Below are 23,315 nucleotides of genomic sequence, written 5' to 3'. Positions count from 1 at the left end.
GTGTAGGTTTTGAATTATTTTAATCTGAAATGGTTGAACATCACACGTATATCAATTCAGTAATTCTTAACATATAGACAAAATAGGAAGTTTAATGAATCGAAAATTATGGTATGTTTGTAAAATTTAAAAAAAAAAAAAAAGATAGTGGCAATCAGCGTGGTACAGGTATTTTGCCGTATCCAGGCAGACATTATTCATTTTAATATAACTACACATATTCCACCAATATATAAAAACTGTTTGCAAAATAAAAAATATGCAAAAGATTAAAATCGCATGATAATTTTACCTTGTAATTACAAAACAAATACCCGTATTAAATTCAAAACGCAATTATAGCCTTATCAGTATTATAATCGTCTGTGTTGTTTTAACGTTCCTTATTTAGAGGTAATTGGCAAGTTTTATGACAGGTCCAATAAAAAGTATTTATGCGTGATGCATACAACATTTTATTACTTCTATATAGAAATTTGTTTCATGTAAAATTATCTTGAATTGAACATGTACAATAAATTATGAAAGTAAGTTAATCACGACTACATTTATGATAACTGAAAAGATCATGAAACCAGGTAAAATGTTCACGAAACAAAAATATATCATTAAGTTACTGAAGTAAAATTCAATTCTGTTTTAAATGCAGATATTATTCGCATTGCAAAAACATTCTTGTACACACAAAAAAATGCTCCGGACATATTTTCCAGCTTTAATTTGATCAAGGCGGACCTTGAAATTTATTTACTCAAATTTATTAAGTAAAATATGTACAAAAAATTCTGTATTTTACTTTTTTACGACAGTTTGCATTTGTGATCCAAGGGTCGATAGGAAAGCTATCTCTTTTAATGTTTAATTGACATAATTGGCATAATTGACACTTGATATTTAAATGTATATGAAATAACGTGAGAACAACAACATAAGAAGAAATGCGCATCTCTTTCTTTTTAGAACCGAAATATTAAAATGCAATATTTATCTTATATTGTTTTTGTGATATTAACACAAAATGAATTACTCGCGAAGTAAAATTACATTAAATGATTAAATCATTACTTTAACCTTTTGATCACAATACCGCATGTTCACGCGGCATACTATAATATGTCTGCTTATGACGCTACAACAACAACTTCGCGCTGAAGTTAATTTTTCTTCGAAATTAGTGGAAATAAACCGTCTGAGAACGAATCAAATTTTTATTTCACAAAAATGAAATAAATATCATTCAAAAGATAAATTCAATGAGAGTAGGAAAGTTCTTGCACCTAAGCTTTCATATCAATGGTTTTATACAAAAAAATGCTTTGAAGAAACGCATGTATGAGATTTTTGCACATTTTATATGGAAACAAAGAAGGGAAAAAATGACGAAATGATGGCATCAAACTTCATGCGAAGAACGAATCAAAAATTAAGATAAAATTTAATTAAAAAAAACCTTGTGATGAATCAAATGTTGAACTTTGGTAATATGTTTGCACCTAAGGTTTCTTATTTTTAGTAATTTTGTTATTAAGTAAAATGTGTACATGCCCTTCTTATTTCTATATAGAAAATCTGACCGCTATCGATTATTGGCCGGAGGAATATTCTTCGGTATGAAATAACTAAAATTGTTTCCACTCCATAGCTTTTATGTGCATTGATGGATTATTGTAGCACTGCACACAAATGTTCCCCATGATGAAACAATGTGTAACATACTTGGTCTATGCTTGTAGGTCAAGGTCACAGTTGACATCTGTAACATGATGCTAAAAACAAGATTTTCTTAAAAGACAAAATATTGCATATGGGCTAGAAGAAACCTTTTGCTAAATCTCTATTAAACAATATTCATTAAAAATATCTGTCCTGAAACTGATTTTATTTAACTAAAACTTTAGTATCCAGCAGAAATTAAAATTCTATTTTTAGTAACAGGGAACTTTACAATCAGAACTGAGAATCACAAAACATTCTATACAGTGAACCTTCATAATATGTTTCCTTAAAATATCTACACTGTGACAAGTTAATCACCAAAACTCCACCCACCAGCCAGCATACCCCAATCCATAAACATGGCTACTATGCCCGAACGATAACTTGATATTTACAAACATGACTATAAATAAATTAAAATGGGACATAGGGAATTCAACATTTTTCTAACATGTTACAATCTAAATATTTCTATATTTTGTACCAATGACAAATTAGCTCAGGGGTAAAGCATACTGTCCATGTTCAACAGATCTTTTGCCGTGTAGGTTCGAAACTCAACATGGACAGTCAATTTTTATTTAATTCCTTCATGAGCTCTGTGACAACACGACAGAGAGGTATCTAAAGGCGACATTGCAGATCAGAATAGTTTAGTATATATAAAAGATGATGTTGATTAAATGCATGTACTTTAGCCATGCAAACTCTGAAGATACTAAATGTGTTATATAAAGTCATATATACAAAAACAAACCATCAAAGAAAGAAACAAAAATACGGAAGCAAAAATAAAACGAATAGGAAAAAGCAAAAATGAAAAAAAAAATAGGAAAAACAAACAAAAACATCTGAAAAAAAAAACCACATGAGGATTCGAACCCACACAACGATTCGCTTATATCCAATTCTTGTCTGCATTTTACCCAACTGCCCAACTGATCTATGTTGCCACATACTAAGTGGATACTTAAAATGGAAGAAATACTAATATTTGCTTGTCAAGTAATGTGCAAGCATTATGAATTGCTATTTCATCAGTTATCATGAATTAGACTCGTCCTCGCGTTTGGGCGGGAATCACGTTATCATTGGGGATAAGTATCTACAGTTTGATTAATAGGTTACACGTGTTTACATGTTTTCAACCCAAAATTTCTCTACTTACAAAATGACCTTTTTACTTTCTGATTATGTTTTGTTTTAGCTTGAGCTCACGTTTTTCTTGTACAAGACAAACTAAAATAAGGAACTTACAAAATGCAATCTTTAATGTTTACAAACATGATGTTTACGAAAACGAACTGTACCACCTGATGTACTCAATTGTAAACAAACATAAATATTTACCATCAAAGGTAGCTTTTATATCATATCCTTTAGAAAATACCTGAAGATGGTATGCATCATATAAATGCACACTGCCTGCAGTGATTTCATTTATGTGATAAAAATGATTGGTATTTGCCTTGACAAGTAGTTACATCATTTCTGTCAAAAGTAACATGTAGGAAGACCATACATAAATGTCCAGCAGAAAAGACACACTAAGGTTGCAAAAACTGAACCTGGCTTTAACAATGGTTACTATATCACAGTCATTAAACATAGTTTGCTTTAGTTCATTTACTTATGAAGTTCTCTTTGCAGATGCAAAATTTTATCACTACAGAGAATTTTTCCTGAAACTTTTCAACTGACCATAATCATAGTTTTTCTGTGATATATTTCTGGAATATTTGGTGCCATATCTCTACTATTTGCCTCCACTGTCATTCCTTGGGTGTCTGATTCAGAAAAATTGTCCTTAAAGGTCCAATACTAAGGAAAGTGAACATTTTAATTTCTTTTAAAAAGCACAGAAACTATTTCATTTTATTGGAAAATGAAAGTTGGTATGTAGAAATTCGAAATAAATCGCAGTATATGTACAATTATTTTTCTATGAAGTATGAAGAAAGTTAAAAAGACCTGGGGGGTCATTCTGTCGATTCATTGAAATTTCAACATAATACACATACATTTCTTTGAGTTCCAAAGACCTTCTGTAAATTTTGACCTGCCAGTCTTTATTATTTAGTGTCTTGCAGAAGTCTATGCACTGGCTATGAAAAAAATTGCCAACTCACTTTCCCTTAGTAATGGACCTTTAAAAGGGACTAACACATATATTTTAGGCAAAAAATAATTTCTGTCAAAGATCCATAAAATGTAAGAACTCTGAAGTGACTAGTGGTAAAAACTTATTGACATTAGATTTTTGCAAGATATTCTTATAAATAACTAAAAATAGAAGGTAGTAAACCATTGCAACACTTTTGAAATAATGCACACACCCGTTAACCGGTTCCGAGCAAAACAGTTTGTAGCGGACAAAACAGTTCACCGATATTTTTGCCCGTATCTGCATAGGGGTAAGTATTCTCTATCCAAGAATCTGTTGGTGCAAATATGTTAAAGATTTTTATTTCTGTAAAAAGTAGCATAAACGAAGAACATGTCATGTGCTTCCCATTTAAAACTAACCTATATTTAGTAAGTTATGACGAGTTAAAAGTGTGATTTTGTTGAAAAAATGTGAAAGCGAAAGTTTATCACGGTATATTTAATTCATTTTTCAACTTCGGTCTATGGTATTAACGTCAACCTTTATAATAATGTTTGCCCTGAATAGTGTCCAATTTTTAAGCGACAAAACGCAATATTCAACGAGTTATAGACATTCAAACATGAAATGGTCGAAAAAATGTGTGGCGGCATTGCACAGCTTAAGGTTATTTGTGTGGCAAGCAAGAGCAGTCCTGTATCTTTTTAGTTTACTTTAATAAATGGTCTAAATAGTGATATCAAGCTCGTAAGTCTTGAAAAATAACGTTTGTAATCAGACAACAGCAATTTACACTAATTTTAATTAACAAACAGATGTAAATCAAAGCATATATAAGTCATACAACCGTCTAACAATGTAATATATCATCAACACTTCTTCATACATTCTTAAATTATGTTTACAGTGGTACGGTAGTTTGATGTGATGCCTTCCCATTTAGGAACGTTCCACTTACTTTATTATATCATTAGTGATATTTCTTTCAGGATCACAATGCATATGTTCCTGTGCTACTACTGCAATACAACAGCTGATGTTTATAGGCACTTAATTCAGCACCTCTGTAATAGCCATAGGTTTGACACGTTCAAGTACAAACAACTTGAGCTTGACTGTCGTACAGGAAAAACTAGATATCGAACAAAAATATTTGAATGTATTAAACCTGTGTCACATATATTATCCGTTGAAGAAAACAATCAGTTACACATATCTCTTCTTGAAGAAAACAACACTGAAAATTCTTTTTTATCTGAAGAAGCAGAAGACAATCTTTCACTAAATGTTAGCGAAAACAAGGAATTAGGAAACACTTCAACATTTAAATTAGAATCCTCTCCCTGTTTTTCAGAAGAAACAGACCCACCTGAAGTAAATTTAACTGATATTTATGACAATATACCTGAGGTAATAGAAACATTACATGAAATGGTCAGTTAGAATTATATAAAAAAATGGCTATCACTAGTTGCTAGTAAACAGTTCCCAATGGAAAACATATGTTATTTGTTGTTCCTCGATTTTGTAGAAAGGTCTTCGAAATCCTCTTCATCCCGGATGAGATATATGCACGAATTTTTAAAAAAAAATTTGGATAGTTGGTTACAAACTGTTCCGTGGGAAATTGTTGCGTTTCATGGCTGGTCCCCGAAATACAGGTCAAGTTGTAAGTTGACAGCAAGTTCTTCGTGATTGTTCTACACAAAACTCAAGTATAAACTTTGCAGTGCCTTCTAAACCAATCATAGTTCAGGACGCATTGGAACCAATATACTACTAGGTGTTTTTGTAGACACTATGAAGATGTTTGCAAACAATGTAGGGGAAAACTCTATCAAAACCGGCATAGACGGAAAGAAAATTGCAAGGGGTAAAGGCAAAACAATGGGAGATATAGACTGTTGGTGGTTCGAGCCTGATCAAACACTGACTGACAGAAAAGCCCGATTAAAATCCAAAAATATGTTCTTTTTACAAAATACATGTGCTGGTTTAATAGTGCCAACTATGGACTGGTGATGTGTATAATCATTATACGCGTATCTTACATCACTATATGCATACGAATAGCATCATGTCATCCCCGCTTACCCCAATGCAGATACCGGCAAAAATATCGGTGAACTGTTTTGTCCGCCACGAACTGTTTTGCTCGGAACTGGTTAACGGGTGTGATGCAGATAACTTAAATTCTTCTTGCATTTTCACCAATATCAAACTTTTATTTTCACCCACTTTATCATTTTTCAGTGTCATATATACATTCTATGCCAAACTTGGTGGAAACGAATATGTTAAAAAATTTCACCCAAACTGTGGGTCAGTAGCTGTAAGAAACTCTTAAACATACTTAAACATGAATAAAAATTTAACTTATTATTCGTTTGTGCTGGATATCGGAGCTACAATTTCTTTACTTTCCATTGTCTTACTTGTAAACAGACATCATTTGCCTTTCCTATTCGCTTTTTACCAGCTGAAATACGTTCACAACCAATTTGTTTTCATTTTACAGTGTTTGATACTGTCTGAAAATGACTCTATCTTCTTTTTAACGAAAAACAGGATCAATAAGTAATGGACCAGCCGCTGTGCAAGAACACCTGTCGGAAATGCCCTTAAATGGAATTTTTGTTGAAAGAATTTGCAGAAATTTTTGACTCCATATTTTTTCCATCCCTGTCAGTACCAGAAAGGAATAATTTGCTGTTAATTTAACAAACATATAATATCACAGACATGTCAAGATTACTTCAAACTTTTATGGAAAGGACGTTTAACTAAATCTTAAAATTTTAGACAGAATTTGTCATTTAACATTCTCTTTCAGTCTAAACAAGTAAAGAGTGCAAAGAACCAGTAAACTTCTAACATATTATTTTTTATTTATTAACAAGATTGACATAGTATTAAAGTATTGAAGTTGAAACTTGTAAATATTCTAAATCTCTTACCTGCAATGTCTTTGTAAACATTCTAGAATACTGTAAAAGCTCTGTAAGTAAGTGTTCCTGATTTCTATTCTTTTTCTTTAGATAATGATAAATACGATTAATAATTCATTCTTTTTTCACCAAGGCTGCCATTTTGCAAAACTTTAATATTTTCTTTCACCTACGACTTCCTCCATATAATATCATAATCTTATTTTCTTTACATAGATTATACGACAGTTATATTTCAGTAAACATAATATTCTTAAAGATTACATTTCCATAACAAATCTCATGAATGTTACACATTACAGAGACACTCATCACTTTTTGAAAAACTCTTCATGTATAAATTTTCTATCCTGCTGGCCTGTGTGACACGCTGTCGGGGAGGTCAGTGAAGATATTATACCATGTCAAAAACTCATCAAAACCTGTCATGTTTTATTACACTAGTATAAAATTTGCCTCCCTAACTTGTCAATATTGTCATTGAGAATTGAAAATATTTATATTAAGTTATAGATATACTGACCAGTGTGATGTTGAATTTTACTAAACAGGTATGTAGACTACATCTATCACATTTACATAAATTATCATTTTTCACACCATATACCCCTGAATAAGGTTTCCCATTTATATAAATCCCCCACTCTCCCCTAACCCTTCCTCCCCTAGCAGGATACTGTCCAAAATCTAGATGATTATAAGAAAAGATTATATTCTAACATGATTGACTTGTTTTCCTATAAAAGGTTTTTATTACAATCAGTGACATAAATAGATATATGACTTTTTATCAATCAGATATCAGTTTATAACTAGAAAATGCTTTTGTAAAAAAGCGCATGTCTCCCCCAATGCAAAGTCCTATAGGCAAGAAGTCAATAGGGGTCAGGAGCGAAAGACAAAGAGACACTGATGGTTGGCTGCAATAGGGATCATCTACTTGGCATGTCCAGTCATCCCGCTAAATTTCAACACTCTTGGACTAGTGGTTCTCAAGTCAATGTTCAGGCCCCTGTGACCTTGACCTTTGATCAAGTGACCTCAAAATAAATAGGGGTCATCTGCTCTGCATGTCCAATCATCCTATTAAGTTTCAACATTGTAGGTCAAGTGGTTCTCAAGTTATTTCCAAAAAATGATTTTACATGAACAGGCCACTGTGACCTTGACCTTTAATAGACTGACCCCAAAATCAATAGGGGTCATCTACTCTGCATGTTCAATCATCCTTACAAGTTTCAACATTCTGGGTCAAGTGGTTCTCAAGTTATTGATCGGAACTGGTTATCAATGTTCAGGCCCCTGTGACCTTGACCTTTAACGGAGTGACCCCAAAAACAATAGGGGTCATTTACTCTGCATGAACAATCATCCTATGAAGTTTCAACATTCTGGGTCGAGAGGTTCTCAAGTTATTGATTGGAAATGGTTTTCCATGTTCAGGCCCCTGTGGCCTTGACCTTTAACAGAGTGACCCCAAAATTGTTAGGGGTCATCTACTCTGCATGACCAATCATCCTATGAAGTTTCATCATTCTGGGTCAAGTGGTTTTCAAGTTACTGACCGGAAATGGTCTTCAATGTCTGGGCCCCTGTGGCCTTGACCTTTCACAGAGTGACCCAAAAATCGTTAGGGGTCATCTACTCTGCATGATCAATCATCCTATGAAGTTTCATCATTCTGGGTCAAGTGGTTCTCAAGTTACTGACCGGAAATTGTTTTCAATGTTCGGGCCCCTGTGACCTTGACCTTTCAAAGAGTGACCCCAAAATCGTTAGGGGTCATCTACTCTGCATGATCAATCATCCTCTTAAGTTTCAACATTCTGTGTCAAGTGGTTCTCAAGTTATTGACCGGAAATGGTTTTCAATGTTCAGGCCCCTGTGACCTTGACCTTGAATGGAGTGACCCCAAAATCGATAGGGGTCATCTGCTTTGCATGTACAATCATCCTATGAAGTTTCAACATTCTGGGTCAAGTGGTTCTCTAGTTATTGATCGGAAATGGTTTTCCAGGTTCAGGCCCCTGTGACCTTGACCTTTGATGGAGTGACCCCAAAATCAATAGGGGTCAATTACTCTTCATGACCAATCATCCTATGAAGTTTCAACATTCTGGGTCAAGTGGTTCTCTAGTTATTGATCGGAAATGGTTTTCAATGTTCAGGCCCCTGTGACCTTGACCTTTGACGGAGTGACCCCAAAATCGATAGGGGTCATCTACTCTTCATGACCAATCATCCTATGAAGTTTCAATATTCTGGGTCAAGTGGTTCTCTAGTTATTGATCAGAAATGGTTTTCAATGTTCAGGCCCCTGTGACCTTGACCTTTGACGGAGTGACCCCAAAAACAATAGGGGTTGTCTACTTCAGCAGCCCTACAACCCTATGAAGTTTGAAGGTTCTAGGTCAAATGGTTCTCCAGTTATTGCTCGGAAATGAAGTGTGACGTACGGATGGATGGACGGACGGAAGGATGGAAGGACGGACGGACGGACAGGGCAAAAACAATATGTCTCCTGGGGGAGACATAATTACAATGTAAAATATACCATACTAACAAAACTGAGAGAACCTTACTAGGATGCTACAGTCCAAGTTTGGTGGTCATGCATCAGGCGGTTCAAGAAAAATAGTCATTGAAAGGTTTTTCAATTTCTAGCTGGGGCAGCCCCTAATATCAGACAAGTGGATCTGTATGAACAAATCTAAGAAAGGACCTTACTTGGATGCTACAGACCAAGTTTCTTGGTCATGCATCAAGTGGTTCATGAGAAGTCGTTGAAAGGTTTTTCTATTTTTGGCTTTGGCAGCCTATAAAATCAATCAATCAGAACCATTTAAATAAATCGGAGGGAGGACCTTACTGGGATGATAAAAAACCAAGTTTGATGATGATCCATTCAGCGTTAAATTTAAAGTTTTTTTCTATATCTAGCTCTAGCAGCCCATAGAATCAATCAAACGAATCTTCAATCTTAGACAAAGTTTCAGGTCCACCAAGTGGTTCTGACATGAGAAGAATATGTTAAAAGTTTTTTTGTTGTTTCTTTTTAGCTCTGGTAGCCCCTAAAATTTATCAAGTGCAATCATTTGAACAAACTTGAGAGAGGACCTTGCCACGATCATACAGACAAAGTTGAACTCAAAAAGGTTGTCAATGATAGAAATTAAGTACAAACTGTAATGTTATTCCAAAATATTTTCTGTATTGAAACATTTTAATGAAGAAAAATCATAATTATCAAACATGTTATTGTTTGAGTTATCGTGTGACGTGTGAGGATTTATACATAGCACAGTTAGGGTCATAATACATAACATATAAACAATCCTTAAATTTCATAACTGTAAAATCAATCATTTTCAGGGCAAAATGATTAATTGAATGCACCCTACAAACTAAAAAAACTCAAGCAATTTTCAGATCAATTTTTGTGTCACAGGTCCATTTAGACCTTGATTATTTTGTTATATATCATATTGATAAGGAATTAATCATCTGGACAGGCTTGATAAGATGACTGGGAAATGTCTTCAGATTGATGTTTATAAGTCAAGGTCTCACATTCTTTAAAGATCCAGGACTTTTGAGCTATAATTATCTAACATTTTACAGGACAGGATACAGTCTGTTCAGAACTGAACGTTTATTATCTCCCTTTAAGGACAATCTTCGTAAACATTAATTTTCTTCTATGACAGTAACTAGGATACTGAAATAATTTACTCTTAAGTATAAGTTTTGTACCCATATATTTTTTTACTTCAGATTAAGTTTGAACATATCTTAGTTGATCAACAAAGACAGACAAAAGGGAAGTAATAAACATGTAAAACTGTCATTTCTTTTTTAAACTTTTGCAAACAAACATCTCTTTTTTTCCAGTCTGATAAAATTGAAATCCAGAAAATCTAGAATTCAAAACTCATTTCTGTTGATATCTAAGATTACTTCAACTTTCTGGTTCAACATTCTGAGAACTGGAATAATAGTTTCACTTTAAAACAGAGAGACATGTCAAAAATTGGACTGACTGAACACCTTTTATAAAAACTTCAGAAATGGCAGTCTAAAACTAAATGTCTCCATCTTATAACTGTACAACATCATTTACACTAAGGTGAATTTCATCTTGAGATTAAATCATAAACATACAACTATAAAATAGATCTTTGAATAAAATACAAACTTTACAGTAGGGTCATCATGATAAAGTTTCAATTTCAGTACTTATGGTTTTTGTTATACATACCACATACCTATTTATTTTCATCTCTCCTTGCTCCAGTAAATTTGCAATAAAATAAAGTTGTAACAAGTAAATGTTAATAGCAAGCCTCAAGGGAGATCATTTTACATATTTAATATAGACTGCATGAAAGGCCTTGCCCATCATAAACTTATAATTTAGGAAAGTTTAGTAATTCAAACAATCTGTATTACTTCATACTAAATTTATGGTGATTACTAAAACTAAATAAGTCTCCACCAGACTTTTGCTCAGACTAGTGTCAACAATCCCCCTTCCTTCCTCTCAGCACTTCTTAGACTTACAAAGTCTGTTGAGATCAAATAATCTGTAATTATACTAGTTTCTACATACTGACACTGATATTTTCTCAGAAAAACATTTTCTCTCTAGGCTCTTCTCAACAGACTTATAGAGACAGAGGCAAGAGATATTGTTATTTTTTTCAGAAAGTGGTATCAGAGAGGATTGATTTTATAGCCAGTGCTTTACATTTTATGACTCTAATGACTGATGCCAGTCTAAGCACTGCTGTGAGGTTTGATCACAGGATTAATATAAACAATACCCCTCCCTCCCAACCCTAACCCCTCACTCCCTCACTCCATGCATTGCTGCTAAGTGTGGTGGAGGATAATACATGTTTTTTGTGTATTATTGTTATTTATTTATTTTGTTGGGTGTAACGTCGCACCGACACTATTATAGGTCATATGGAGACATTACAGCTTTGATGGTGGAGGAAGACCCCAGGTGTACCTCGAGCGGGCACCTAGGTGGAACCACCAACCTTACGTAAGCTTCCTCACACGAAGAATTCAAAGCCCCGACCAGGGCTCGAACCCACAGCGATGAGGGGCAAGTGATTTGAAGTCAGCAGCCTTAACTACTCGGCCACGGAGGCCCCCTTGTTTATCATTGTCTGCAGAAGCTCGCACGAGATGAAATCTAACTCCATCAGACTATCTTTTCAAATCCAAATTTGGACTGCAAAGATTTAAATGCATAGAAATCATTATAGTCCAGTAGATACTTTATATAGGTATAACTGGAATGCATATAAAATGTTTGACATTTTAAATACAGATAATTCTACTTTTTTACTGCATGACTATAAAATTGGTGAATTTATAGCCTAGAGCCTGAGAAAAAATAATCAAAATGTCACAGGTAGGTTTGAACTGAAAACCACCAGGTTTAAAAAGGTCCCTTATACATATGTACACATAATATTATACTCAAATCATGCAAGTTCCAAATAATCAGGCTGCATGTTTTCCAAATAATGGGGCTGGAGAATAAGTTGTTAGCTATATAGAAGAGACTGCACAATGTTTGTAAGACATGCTTTGTGCATTTCATAGGTAAAGCCACAAACCCCACCATCAAAGTTATCTTTGAAATGCAATACACCATCACCTTTTTTTTTCTTGAGTAAAAAATTGAATAATGAATTAATTGTTTCATTTAAGCCATTAAAGAGTTTGACAAGCCAATTTAAACTAAATGAATCATGTAAATGAGGTAGCCACAGGCAAGACTAACTTCAAACCTGTATTTTTTATCTTGATCAAAAGTAACAAGAGTTGCTTTTAGCTCAACAAGACTAGAGTGATCTTTTAATTTGTATTAAGAACATAAAAAGTCAAGCAAGTCAGCAAGTTGTTATTCAGTTATAAAAACGTCCTTTTTCTAACTTTCTATGGATTAAAATATATAAGGAAACAATTGATAATTAAGGGATCAGTTAAAAACTTTGTACATGCTTCAGAATGATTATTAATGATTTAAACTTTGATTTAAGTACATATTAGTTTAAAATCTAGCACTGCAACTTTTAGCAATGGCTACAACATGTTACTGAAAAAGCACAATTCTAAGCATGTTATGGAAAAAGCACAATTCTAAGTGTATATAGATACAATATATTTTTCTTAGCTATAAGTCTGCAAAATCAAATATCAAGTAGATTTTTTTGTGAGTGTTAACTTATGCTGGTCATATCAACACATGTAAAGATTTCCTTACCAAACGTTTGAAGCTTATAGATCTCCTAGTAAGTCTTCTATGAGTCCTTGGTTTTGCCACTGGCACCCTTTCAGCCTCATCATATGACCTTGACCTTAGATCACCATCTTCAGGTAACGAGCTATCTACCTGTTTTCCTTTGGTCAAGTCAGTATCATCTCTTTCATCTCTATTACCTTTTCCAGTTATAGAAGTACCATATGTTAAAATTTTTGTTTCCTGTTGCCATGGAGCTTGTTCAGGTGCAGTATACAACTCTTTTGATTGGTCAATATTCTGAGACAACTGTTTTGATTGGTTGATACTCTGTTTCTTAGCACTATGTTTTGACCTTACTGGCCTTGTTGGCACATATGCAGAGTCATCCCGATCAGGCGAGCAAGGTGAATAACTCTTCACTGCATCAGACTTGACTGGTGACCTTGACCCTAGAACTGATGTACTAAAAGAGTCAACATTTGTCTCAATTCTTGGAGAATGGTAACCAGAATCTTGGCTTGGTGAGTTTGGAGCAGTCATTTCTAAATGAATTGTCTCTGTTCCATCAACAGTGTCTTTGACTTCTACCACAGCATCATCTTCATCTTGTTCAAGGTCAATGTCATAGTTTACTGTTTTTGTAGATCTGTTTAACCTTTCAAGATTAGAATCGGTATTCTTTTGAGTGATATAGTCTGCTGGTCTATATGCCTTGTATCCATCTATCAGTCCAACACCTGTGTCGGTTTGGGAAGACCTACCATGATAAAACAGCCCTCTATTAGCTGACTGACTCCTCTGAACACTTACTCCAGTTGTAACATCTTCATTTTTTATCAACTCTGAAGTGTTTGTAGGTGATAAATTTTTCCTTAGAGGCTGTTCAATATTTTGATTATGATCTGAACTGTTTTTTACATTTGTGAACACATCAGAATTTTCTTTAGTGGCTGAGCCAACATTTGGTGCACTTATATTCTTATATCCACCAAGCCTACTATATCCACTTGAATAATGGTCATTATTTGTCCGACTGGGCCCAAGAGATGACCCAGATATTATCAACCGATTTGGTGTCAGAAGTGGCGTATCTCTCAATGACTTCTGAGAGGCATCTTGTAATCTAGGGCTTAAATTTGTCCTTGTTAATCCAACACCAATTTTACGCGTTAGCGGTGAGCGGTAATTACTGTTCCTTGTGTTTTCACTCATGTTTATATTACATCCCTTTTCAATTTTTTTTTTGCATTTCTGACAAGCTTTTCACATAATTTGCATAATAAATGAGACACTCACGGCAGTAAATACATCTAGTTCACTGACTTCTATTTTCTTTAAACGTATTTCTTTTTTCACCAATCCATCACACTGTTGAATCTTAAGGCAGGTGTGTTTTTTTTTAAATTGTAAATATTTCAATATGTGTAAAAATCATGTTCCCTGTCTGTTTAGAAAAATTTATTACAATTTGTATCAATTTGACTACAACACTATATTTGTTAATATTAATTTGATCAAGTTGTGGAATGATCTATACTGTTTAAGAACAGAGATTTTAAACAAAGGCTGTCTTATAAAACATATTTGCACCTCAAGATGGGTTTGATATTGGAGAGAGCTGTGTTCATAAATTTCAGTTTAAAGTATACTTTGACATTTGATCTAATTTGCCAGCAAACAACAACAGGGAGCTTTCTACTGTCGACATGCAATTATACTGCTATAGGTCTATGATGTGAACTTTTTCCCCCCGGTGTAAAGGCATGTGTGACCTTGCCCTTTGACTTTATGACCACTAAAATAGCAGCAGTCATCAACTCACCACATTGTAATCTTCCAATAAAGTTTGATAGCTGTAGCCCCAATCTTTTTAAGTTATTGAGCAGAAATAATTTTCAGTATTGGCGTCACTGCCCCTGCGAAATAATCTGGAAAAGTTCTAGAACTATACTAACATTGTTCTAGAATAAGTGCTCTAGAACAGTACTAGAACAACGCTCATTAGTTCTAGAACATTTAAAGAACAGTTCTATTATGTTAAATGAGACAAATCTGTCCCTGGAATGTTCTAGAACTGTTCTGTTACCTTTTTTTAATCAGTTGTTCTAGAACAGTTCTATAACATTTCAGGGACAGATGTTCTAGAACTGTTCTGACCATTTGTTCTAGAACAGTTCTACAACGTTAAATGGGACAGATCTTCCCTGAAATGTTCCAGAACTGTTCTAGAACAACTGATAAAAAAAAGTAAGAGAACAGTTCTAGAACATTCCAGGGTCAGATTTGTCTCATTTAACGTAATAGAACTGTTCTTTAAATGTTCTAGAACTAATGAGCATTGTTCTAGTACTGTTCTAGAGCACTTATTCTAAAACAATGTTAGTATAGTTCTAGAACTATTCCAGATTATTTCGCAGGGGATGACATGTTGAGTAAAACAGTAAACTAGAGTGGGATTGGGAGCATAATAAGAAGTAAACAATTGCTGTATAAAATACAAAACATCAAGTTAAACAATGTATAATTTACTTTAAGGTAACTTGACATGGACAACCAAGATGGCGTCACGAAATTGGGGGTGGTCACATTTTTTACTCATGTAGACCATATGCTGCTACAGAGGTCTAAAGATGCATTTTAATCATTTAATACACACATATACAATTGTAAAAATGCATTTAATTTATAAAATTATAAAATCAAATGTTCTGAAACTCATCATGAAAACTAGTCATTTTTTGTGCACATTTTGCGGAAAAGTTACATATCCAAAATGAAAATAATTTATAACCTCCTATCTTTGAATATGTCCTTCAGGTGCTCCACCTATGAACAAAAGAACTTATCTATTGAGTTTCATGCTATTGCTCTGGAATTTAATGGGTAAATTAGTATAATTTCTATATTTTACACCCTAAAAAGTTGAAACCTGTCTGCAGTGTGAGGGTCATTAAAAAATTCCAGTACATGTAAGTTTTTTTGTTCTTATTTCTGAGACTTTACATCCTATATATTTAGAGTTTTGAGTGTTGTGTTCATTTCTTAGTAATTCTACATTGTTTGTATTTAAATTTTATAAAACGTTTACAATATTTTCAATCTGTGTCCTAGTTCAAATATGCTTGCTACTGTTTGAATAACCCTCAATTTCAAAACTTCACTGACTTGCATGGAAATCTCATGGAAAGCATGGGTCTTAGGCCTACTAAATTAATGTATGTTTAATGTAATTGATAAGTACATTTCTTGCTTTTTCTGTTGTCTCCCAAACAATAGAGAGCCAGTTTAGATGAGGATTTCTGCATTTGAACATGCAAGGGTCATAAACACAATGTAATATACCCAAATCAGCTATGTTTGGGTTCACTTTCTTTTCATAGGACTGGGTGAGTTTTACGTAAAACATATTTTGGAATTGCATAGCCCTTGTTACTCAATTTATTTGCAACAAAATATTGAAATTTATAATTTACTTACCAAATTACAGAGCAAATGGCATAAAACTCAGTGAATAAGTTCTTTTGTTCATAGGTGGAGCACCTGAAGGACATATTTAAAGATATGAGTATATAAATTATTTTCAGTTTGGATGCATAACTTTTCCGCAAAATGTGCACAAAAATTGACTAGTTTTCATGGTGAGTTTCAGAACATTTGATTTTATAATTTTATAAATTAAATGCATTTTTACAATTGTATACGTGTGTATTAAATGATTAAAATGCATCTTTAGACCTCTGTAGCAGCATATCATCTATACGAGTAAATAATGTGACCACCCCCAATATCGTGACGCCATCTTGGTTGTCCATGTCAAGTTACCTTAATCTCAAGATTGAAATTCAGATGCATGTACTAGCTTTGCTTCAGGGTCGTGAAAACTTGTGACATTTTAAAAGGACTTTATTTTTTTTTAAATGAATGATTTATGACAACACCATAATTACTTATTTGATTTTCAGTATACTCATGTTCCTTTTAAACAATTCCTGACTGTAGTATGATAGTTATTTCCTTCTTACTTGCTGCACAAACTTCTCAAAAGTTGCTGAATCACATGTGCAAAAAAAAATCCCAGCATGCAACAAAATAATGGAAACTGATCATGTGACATAATGAATTTAATGTTCATGAGCATTAATGAAAAGTTCATGAAGTTATTCATTTATTGTAAAAGGTAATAAACCTAAGTTTTATGTTTAATGAATGAACAGGTCAGAAGTTAAAGTTATACAGGTTTTTCTAAATTTTTGTGTAACAATTATTGTATAGAACATTTGAAGAACATAAATCCCTTAACAGTTCTAAAAGTGTACTGGAATTCTGTTGCAGATCGTTTCTAGAATATATGCAGAACCTGATTTGACAAAATCTTCTAGAATTTTGTTTCAGAACATTTGTAGAACATTTGAAGAAATTGATATTTCCTTGAAATGTTCTAAAAATGTTCTACAAATAAGTTCTGGAACATTAATTTTGTAGAACTTGTAAATCACAGAATAGGTCATGAATTTATTTTGGAACATTTTAAGAACACTTTTAGAACCAAATATTGTTCTGCAAATGTTCTTGATTTGTACAATAAAATGTTCCAGAACAGTTCTAGAGCAATTGTTCTAGAACTGAGTTACGGAACACTTCTAGTACTGTTCTGTTACGTTCGGAAACAGTTCTAGAACTGTACTGATTTCTAGAACAGATTTTCGCAGAGGTGTGACTATGATCTCCTAAAACCTATTGACTCCTAAAACCAAATGGAAATGACAGATACTTATCCACTTCTTACGCGGAAGAAACTTTTTTAGTCCAAAGGTCACTTGTTACCTTGGCTTTTTACCAGATGACTTCCAAATCAGTATAATGGGTCATTCTATACATATACCTACATATTTTTAAGAAGTAAGAATGTACTTTATATAATAAAAGCAGTTTAATATATTTATGATAAGTTTCATTACTGCAATGTTAAAATTTCCTTAAATTATGCCCCCCACCCCCCAAAAAATAAAATAAAGAATACAACATCACTTTTATATGAAAATGAACAGCAGCTAGTTTCCTCAGTGTATTCACAAACAAAATGCAAATTCATCTGATAAAAAATCTAGTTAGTATTTTACCCCCGTATCAACAAAGAGAAGCTTTAAAGCATAATACCAAAGTATGTATTTATTAAACCATATTTCAAAATCTTAACACAGGTAAAGTAAAAATTATATAAAATCCTGGTTTACTAGAAGTCAAGCCAATAAATACTCAGCATGACAACCATTTTGAAAAAGGATGTATTCAAACCAATTTTTTTCAAATAAAAGAGAGTTTTTAATTTCATTTAAAAATGAAAATAAACTATAAATATCAAATTCATCATATTATGGGCGGTATATATACAGTTGAAAGTTTATTATTAGCATAAAACAATCATTACAGGAAACACATTTCAGATTATCAAGGAACCTGATAAAGTCTCAAAGAAAAGGAAGTCTGGCATTAATCAGGGAGCATGCTGGCTTATTAAAGCGGCTTTCTTCCAGATTTTATATCAATCAATTTTTCTCAAGCTGAAAATTACTTTTATTTAGAAATTACTGTCAATAAAAACTCAAAACAAAGAAGGTCTACGATTCCTAGGAAGTTTATTTACAGGAATGTTCCTTGAAGTAAAATAATTTATGTAAAATAGTTTACTGGATATACTCAAAACAACTTCATTAGAAATATAAAGGAAACTGATAATTTCATAAAGCAATTAGAACAGAAAGAAACTTTCATATTTTCATTAGGAAAAAGCTACCTATAAATGTGTTTCAACCATTTATCAGTATTACACTTTCTTTATGTGAGTCCTAATATATCATTTGGTATATCAAATATTGCTGTAAACTGCCAATTTGTAAAGTCCATACATTCCTATTTCAATTTTCTATTTTTCACTTTCCATTTCTAATTTTCCTTAAAAGTTATATTTACAGTCATAAATTATAAGTTTACGAATTTTTTTTCATTTAATCCGAATATTAAAAGCACATATATATATCCACTAAATGTTTAAACCATGAAAATAAATCTCCGAATCAATCAAACTTTCGGATCATACAACACTCCGTGAACAAACTGGTACAGAATGGACCTGTCAGACGTAGGTAACAATACACCGTGACAATTAGTAAAACATCTCTTGATTTCTATGTAGATAGATACATAATAATGATGCAGTCTGAAGTACTGCCCTCGGGGGTACACCTGGGGTTCAACTGTATATGACCTTATATGTATGTCCAACCATATTTTACCTTATTTCAACTTGGATGATATTAGTTACCATTAAATATCAAGTTTTATTTATTTGAAAGTCAATATTTTCTAATTTCTTTGAAATAAACAGTAACTGTAGTCCATTTAGAAAGTAATTCCAGCACTGTCATCCAAATTTTACTTTGAAAGTAGAGGGGAGGGAAGATTTTATTTTTCATTTCCAATAACTGATCATATCCTGTATGAAAAAAGGCACAAATTAAACAAACAATATTATTGTATGCAATCAAGTTAAACACATATGTCAATTAATTTAACAGATCATAGAACAACAACAATAGGTGTTAAAAGACAAATATTCTTTCTTAAAGATCTTGTACTACAAATTACTCTGTCCGACTTTTTTAGTGAATAAAACTGACTGATCAGGGAGGCATAGAATACAAATAGGAGAAGTGACAGAATCATTAAAAGAGGCAGGGGCCAATTTCGCATTGTGGCTCGGGTACGTTTCTTAAATAAAATAGGTAGATGTACCTAATGGCATTTATATTCAACTGCTTATTTTTGATTCTTATAGAACTAAAAATTCCCTGAGTAAATATTGTGAAAAATAAATATATGCTCGAATCGATTTTCCTAGCTCCATGTAGATGGCCAGGTCTAAAATCTTACCTGAGGAAACGGAAGTCAGACAACATGGAAACGGTCATCAATCTATCAAGATTCTACTCAAATTTGTGGGAAAAGTAAACAGTTATGAGACACTTTTCTTCCCACCATTATTTTTATCTGGTCACATGCTTTAAAAATATACAAATGTTTTAGGTCAGTCATTTGCAGATAATATGGTAAACGTCCCGCAAGGTGTGCATTTTGGGCCATTTTTGCCTCAAAATTTAGTGTCCTGAAACCGAGTTTCTCGTTTTTATCGTAGAAACAATGGTATTGGCAGGCTGAAAATGTCACATGATGAAGTTCTATTAAGTATGTGCAATACATTCGCTCGATGCTTACATCAAATTTCTCAAAACTGGATTTGTTATGATTTTTTTTTCACACTGGTATCAACACAGATTTGTGGAATTTTCAAATTTACTGTCCCATGCCCCCATAGGTGAAATTGGCCAGTATTAAATTTCCAAAAAGAACTCTTAATTTTGCATGGTTTTACATAGTTTAGAACCTCTTGTTTGACATTTTGAACTTTTTTGGGACTTAAAATGCTAACTGACGGCACAGCAGCTCAAAAATGTAACGGTGAGGACACATCAAAACATGAAAGTCAATATCCACACATAGAATTTTTTTTAATTCTACCACCATTAACAGTGTTTTAGTACCGTAAAAGCATCACTTTTATCATCTTTAACCCATATAGCCATATTTAGCCCAATTAGTTTCTCCAGAATACAATTAAATTTACATAAAATTCATTTTGTTGAAAAGGTCTTTTACAGAACATTACAAGACAGTTTTTTTTTTTGGCAAAGAGTGTAGTTTCCCTTTACCAAAATGGAGAAAAAATAGTAAATGAACTTGTTTTAAAGTTGGAAAATTGTCTAAACTTGAGTATAATACGCACCCATTTGGGGATGGTTCTATAAGTCGAAAAAACTGCACATTGTAAACAGGTATCTATGGTAAAGCTATTTGTAACTTAAAAGTGAATTTATGAAAAGATGCCTTGTCCAATGTTCAATCCAGGATATGTCTTTAACAACAATTAAGAGCTTCTTACCTTTCTCTGCCATTTTGAAACTAGAGGAACAAAGCCTCAGCCACTAGTTGAGCCACAGTTATACAAATTATATCATAAATAATCACATGCATTAAGGTTTAGCAGTATATCACAAAACAACTGATTTTTTTAGCGAATGAACAGCATCTTAACACACAAATTATCTGTCCAATACATGTTTTACTGTTCTGTCCCATGGAGTTGGATACCTAAAATATTCTAAATGAGTTGTCCCCCTTTAAATAAGAATGCCATTTGTAAAGAAATAAATGTAAACAATTGTCAAAACGATGTTTTACCTAGTTATGTAAAGTTTAAACACTGGCACAATGTTGCAAATGCATCAAAACGAAGACATGTAACAGCTTTTTAAAAATGGTGAGTTTTTAAAGGCGCTGGACTGTCCAGAAGTGTGGCCCCTTCATGTAGTCCCCTTCCAGAATTCAATACATATATGAATAAATTGACAATGGTTTTGTACAATAATATAAATGTTTTATATGCTGTTATATTTTCATGTAAAACAATGCTTTCTTTCTATGATTTGATGACATTCGAATTTTTTTCTTCGAAACATGGACCTATACCTTAACTAGAGGCAGTTCAATAGGACAATAGTTAACCTGAGGTAGAATTAGTTTTCTTGCAGGTTTCATTTCCCTTCTTTGCCATTTATCAAAATATATATTACCATTCTTAGAAATTATTTGGTAGTTGCAAAGTTAATGAAACAGAAAAAAATAAAAAGGGGAGATCAGTGAAAATATAATCATATACATCTTTCTTAAAGTATTTACAAAGTCTATATAATGTAAAACAAAGACAGTTTTTTAAGATAGTGTTGGGGTTTTTTTTCCCGACCAATGAGAGGTGAATCTAGCAAGTGTATTGTATATTGACTGTGAACATTAAAACCTGACACCAGCAAGTTTGTTGTTCAATGACTATAACACCAACAAAGAACAATTGGAATTAAATCCAGCAGGCAAGCAATGAACACTGACCAAAAACTCCAGCAAGCACATTGTACATTGACAGGAAACACTGGGAATTAACTCCAGCGGGCAAGCAATGAACACTGACTGTAAACTCCAGCAAGTACATTGTGCATTGACAGGAAACACTGGGAGTTAACTCCAGCAGGCAAGCAATGAACACTGACTGTAAACTCCAGCAAGTACATTGTGCATTGACAAGAAACACTGGGAGTTAACTCCAGCGGGCAAGCAATGAACACTGACTGTAAACTCCAGCAAGTACATTGTGCATTGACAAGAAACACTGGGAGTTAACTCCAGCGGGCAAGCAATGAACACTGACTGTAAACTCCAGCAAGTACATTGTACATTGACAGGAAACAATGGGTACTAACTCCAGCAGGCAAGCAATGAACACTGACTGTTAACTCCAGCAAGTACATTGTGCATTGACAAGAAACAATGGGTACTAACTCCAGCAGACAAGCAATGAACACTGACTGTAAACTCCAGCAAGTACATTGTGCATTGACAAGAAACACTGGGAGTTAACTCCAGCAGGCAAGCAATGAACACTGACTGTAAACTCCAGCAAGTACATTGTGCATTGACAGGAAACACTGGGAATTAACTCCAGCAGGCAAGCAATGAACACTGACTGTTAACTCCAGCAAGTACATTGTACATTGACAGGAAACACTGGGTACTAACTCCAGCAGGCAAGCAATGAACACTGACTGTTAACTCCAGCAAGTACATTGTGCATTGACAAGAAACAATGGGTACTAACTCCAGCAGGCAAGCAATGAACACTGACTGTAAACTCCAGCAAGTACATTGTATCTTGACAGGAAACAATGGGAGTTAACTCCAGCAGGCAAGTAATGAACACTGACTGTAAATACCAGCAAGTGCATTGTACATTGACAGGAAACAATGGGAGTTAACTCCAGCAGGCAAGTAATGAACACTGACCGTAAACACCTGCAAGTACATTTTACATTGACAGGAAACACTGGGAATTAACTTTAGCAGGCAAGCAATGAACACTGACTGTAAACTCCAGCAAGTACATTGTATCTTGACAGGAAACAATGGGAGTTAACTCAAGCAGGCAAGTAATGAACACTGACTGTAAATACCAGCAAGTGCATTGTATCTTGACAGGAAACAATAGGAGTTAACTCCAGCAGGCAAGTAATGAACACTGACTGTAAATACCAGCAAGTACATTGTACATTGACAGGAAACACTGGGAATTAACTCCAGCAGGCAAGCAATGAGCATTGACTGTAAACTCCAGCAGGCA

At 33.6% G+C, this 23,315-nt stretch overlaps 1 protein-coding gene across 2 annotated transcripts in view; it reads right to left on the bottom strand.

The window, feature by feature from the left end:
- LOC123534101 (septin-5-like) overlaps positions 1-23,315 on the bottom strand; it is a 72,370-nt gene that overhangs the window by 24,440 nt on the left and 24,615 nt on the right. Inside the window, exons 1-2 of one of the 2 annotated variants that reach the window (XM_053519538.1) lie at positions 18,940-19,512; positions 13,055-14,477 (exon numbers count right to left, since the gene is read on the bottom strand). The exons of the other annotated variant lie outside the window; for it this stretch is intronic. Of the exons in view, the coding sequence (XP_053375513.1) occupies positions 13,055-14,245 (1,191 nt within the window). The 5' untranslated portion in view covers positions 14,246-14,477; positions 18,940-19,512. Of the gene's footprint in view, positions 1-13,054; positions 14,478-18,939; positions 19,513-23,315 lie in introns of those variants that run through there. 2 annotated transcript variants of the gene reach the window in all.

The sequence above is a fragment of the Mercenaria mercenaria genome, chromosome 12, assembly GCF_021730395.1.
Source record: "Mercenaria mercenaria strain notata chromosome 12, MADL_Memer_1, whole genome shotgun sequence".
NCBI lineage: Eukaryota > Metazoa > Mollusca > Bivalvia > Venerida > Veneridae > Mercenaria > Mercenaria mercenaria.
The sequence above is the reverse complement of the archived record's forward strand: the minus strand, read 5'-3'. Positions and strand labels throughout refer to the sequence as shown.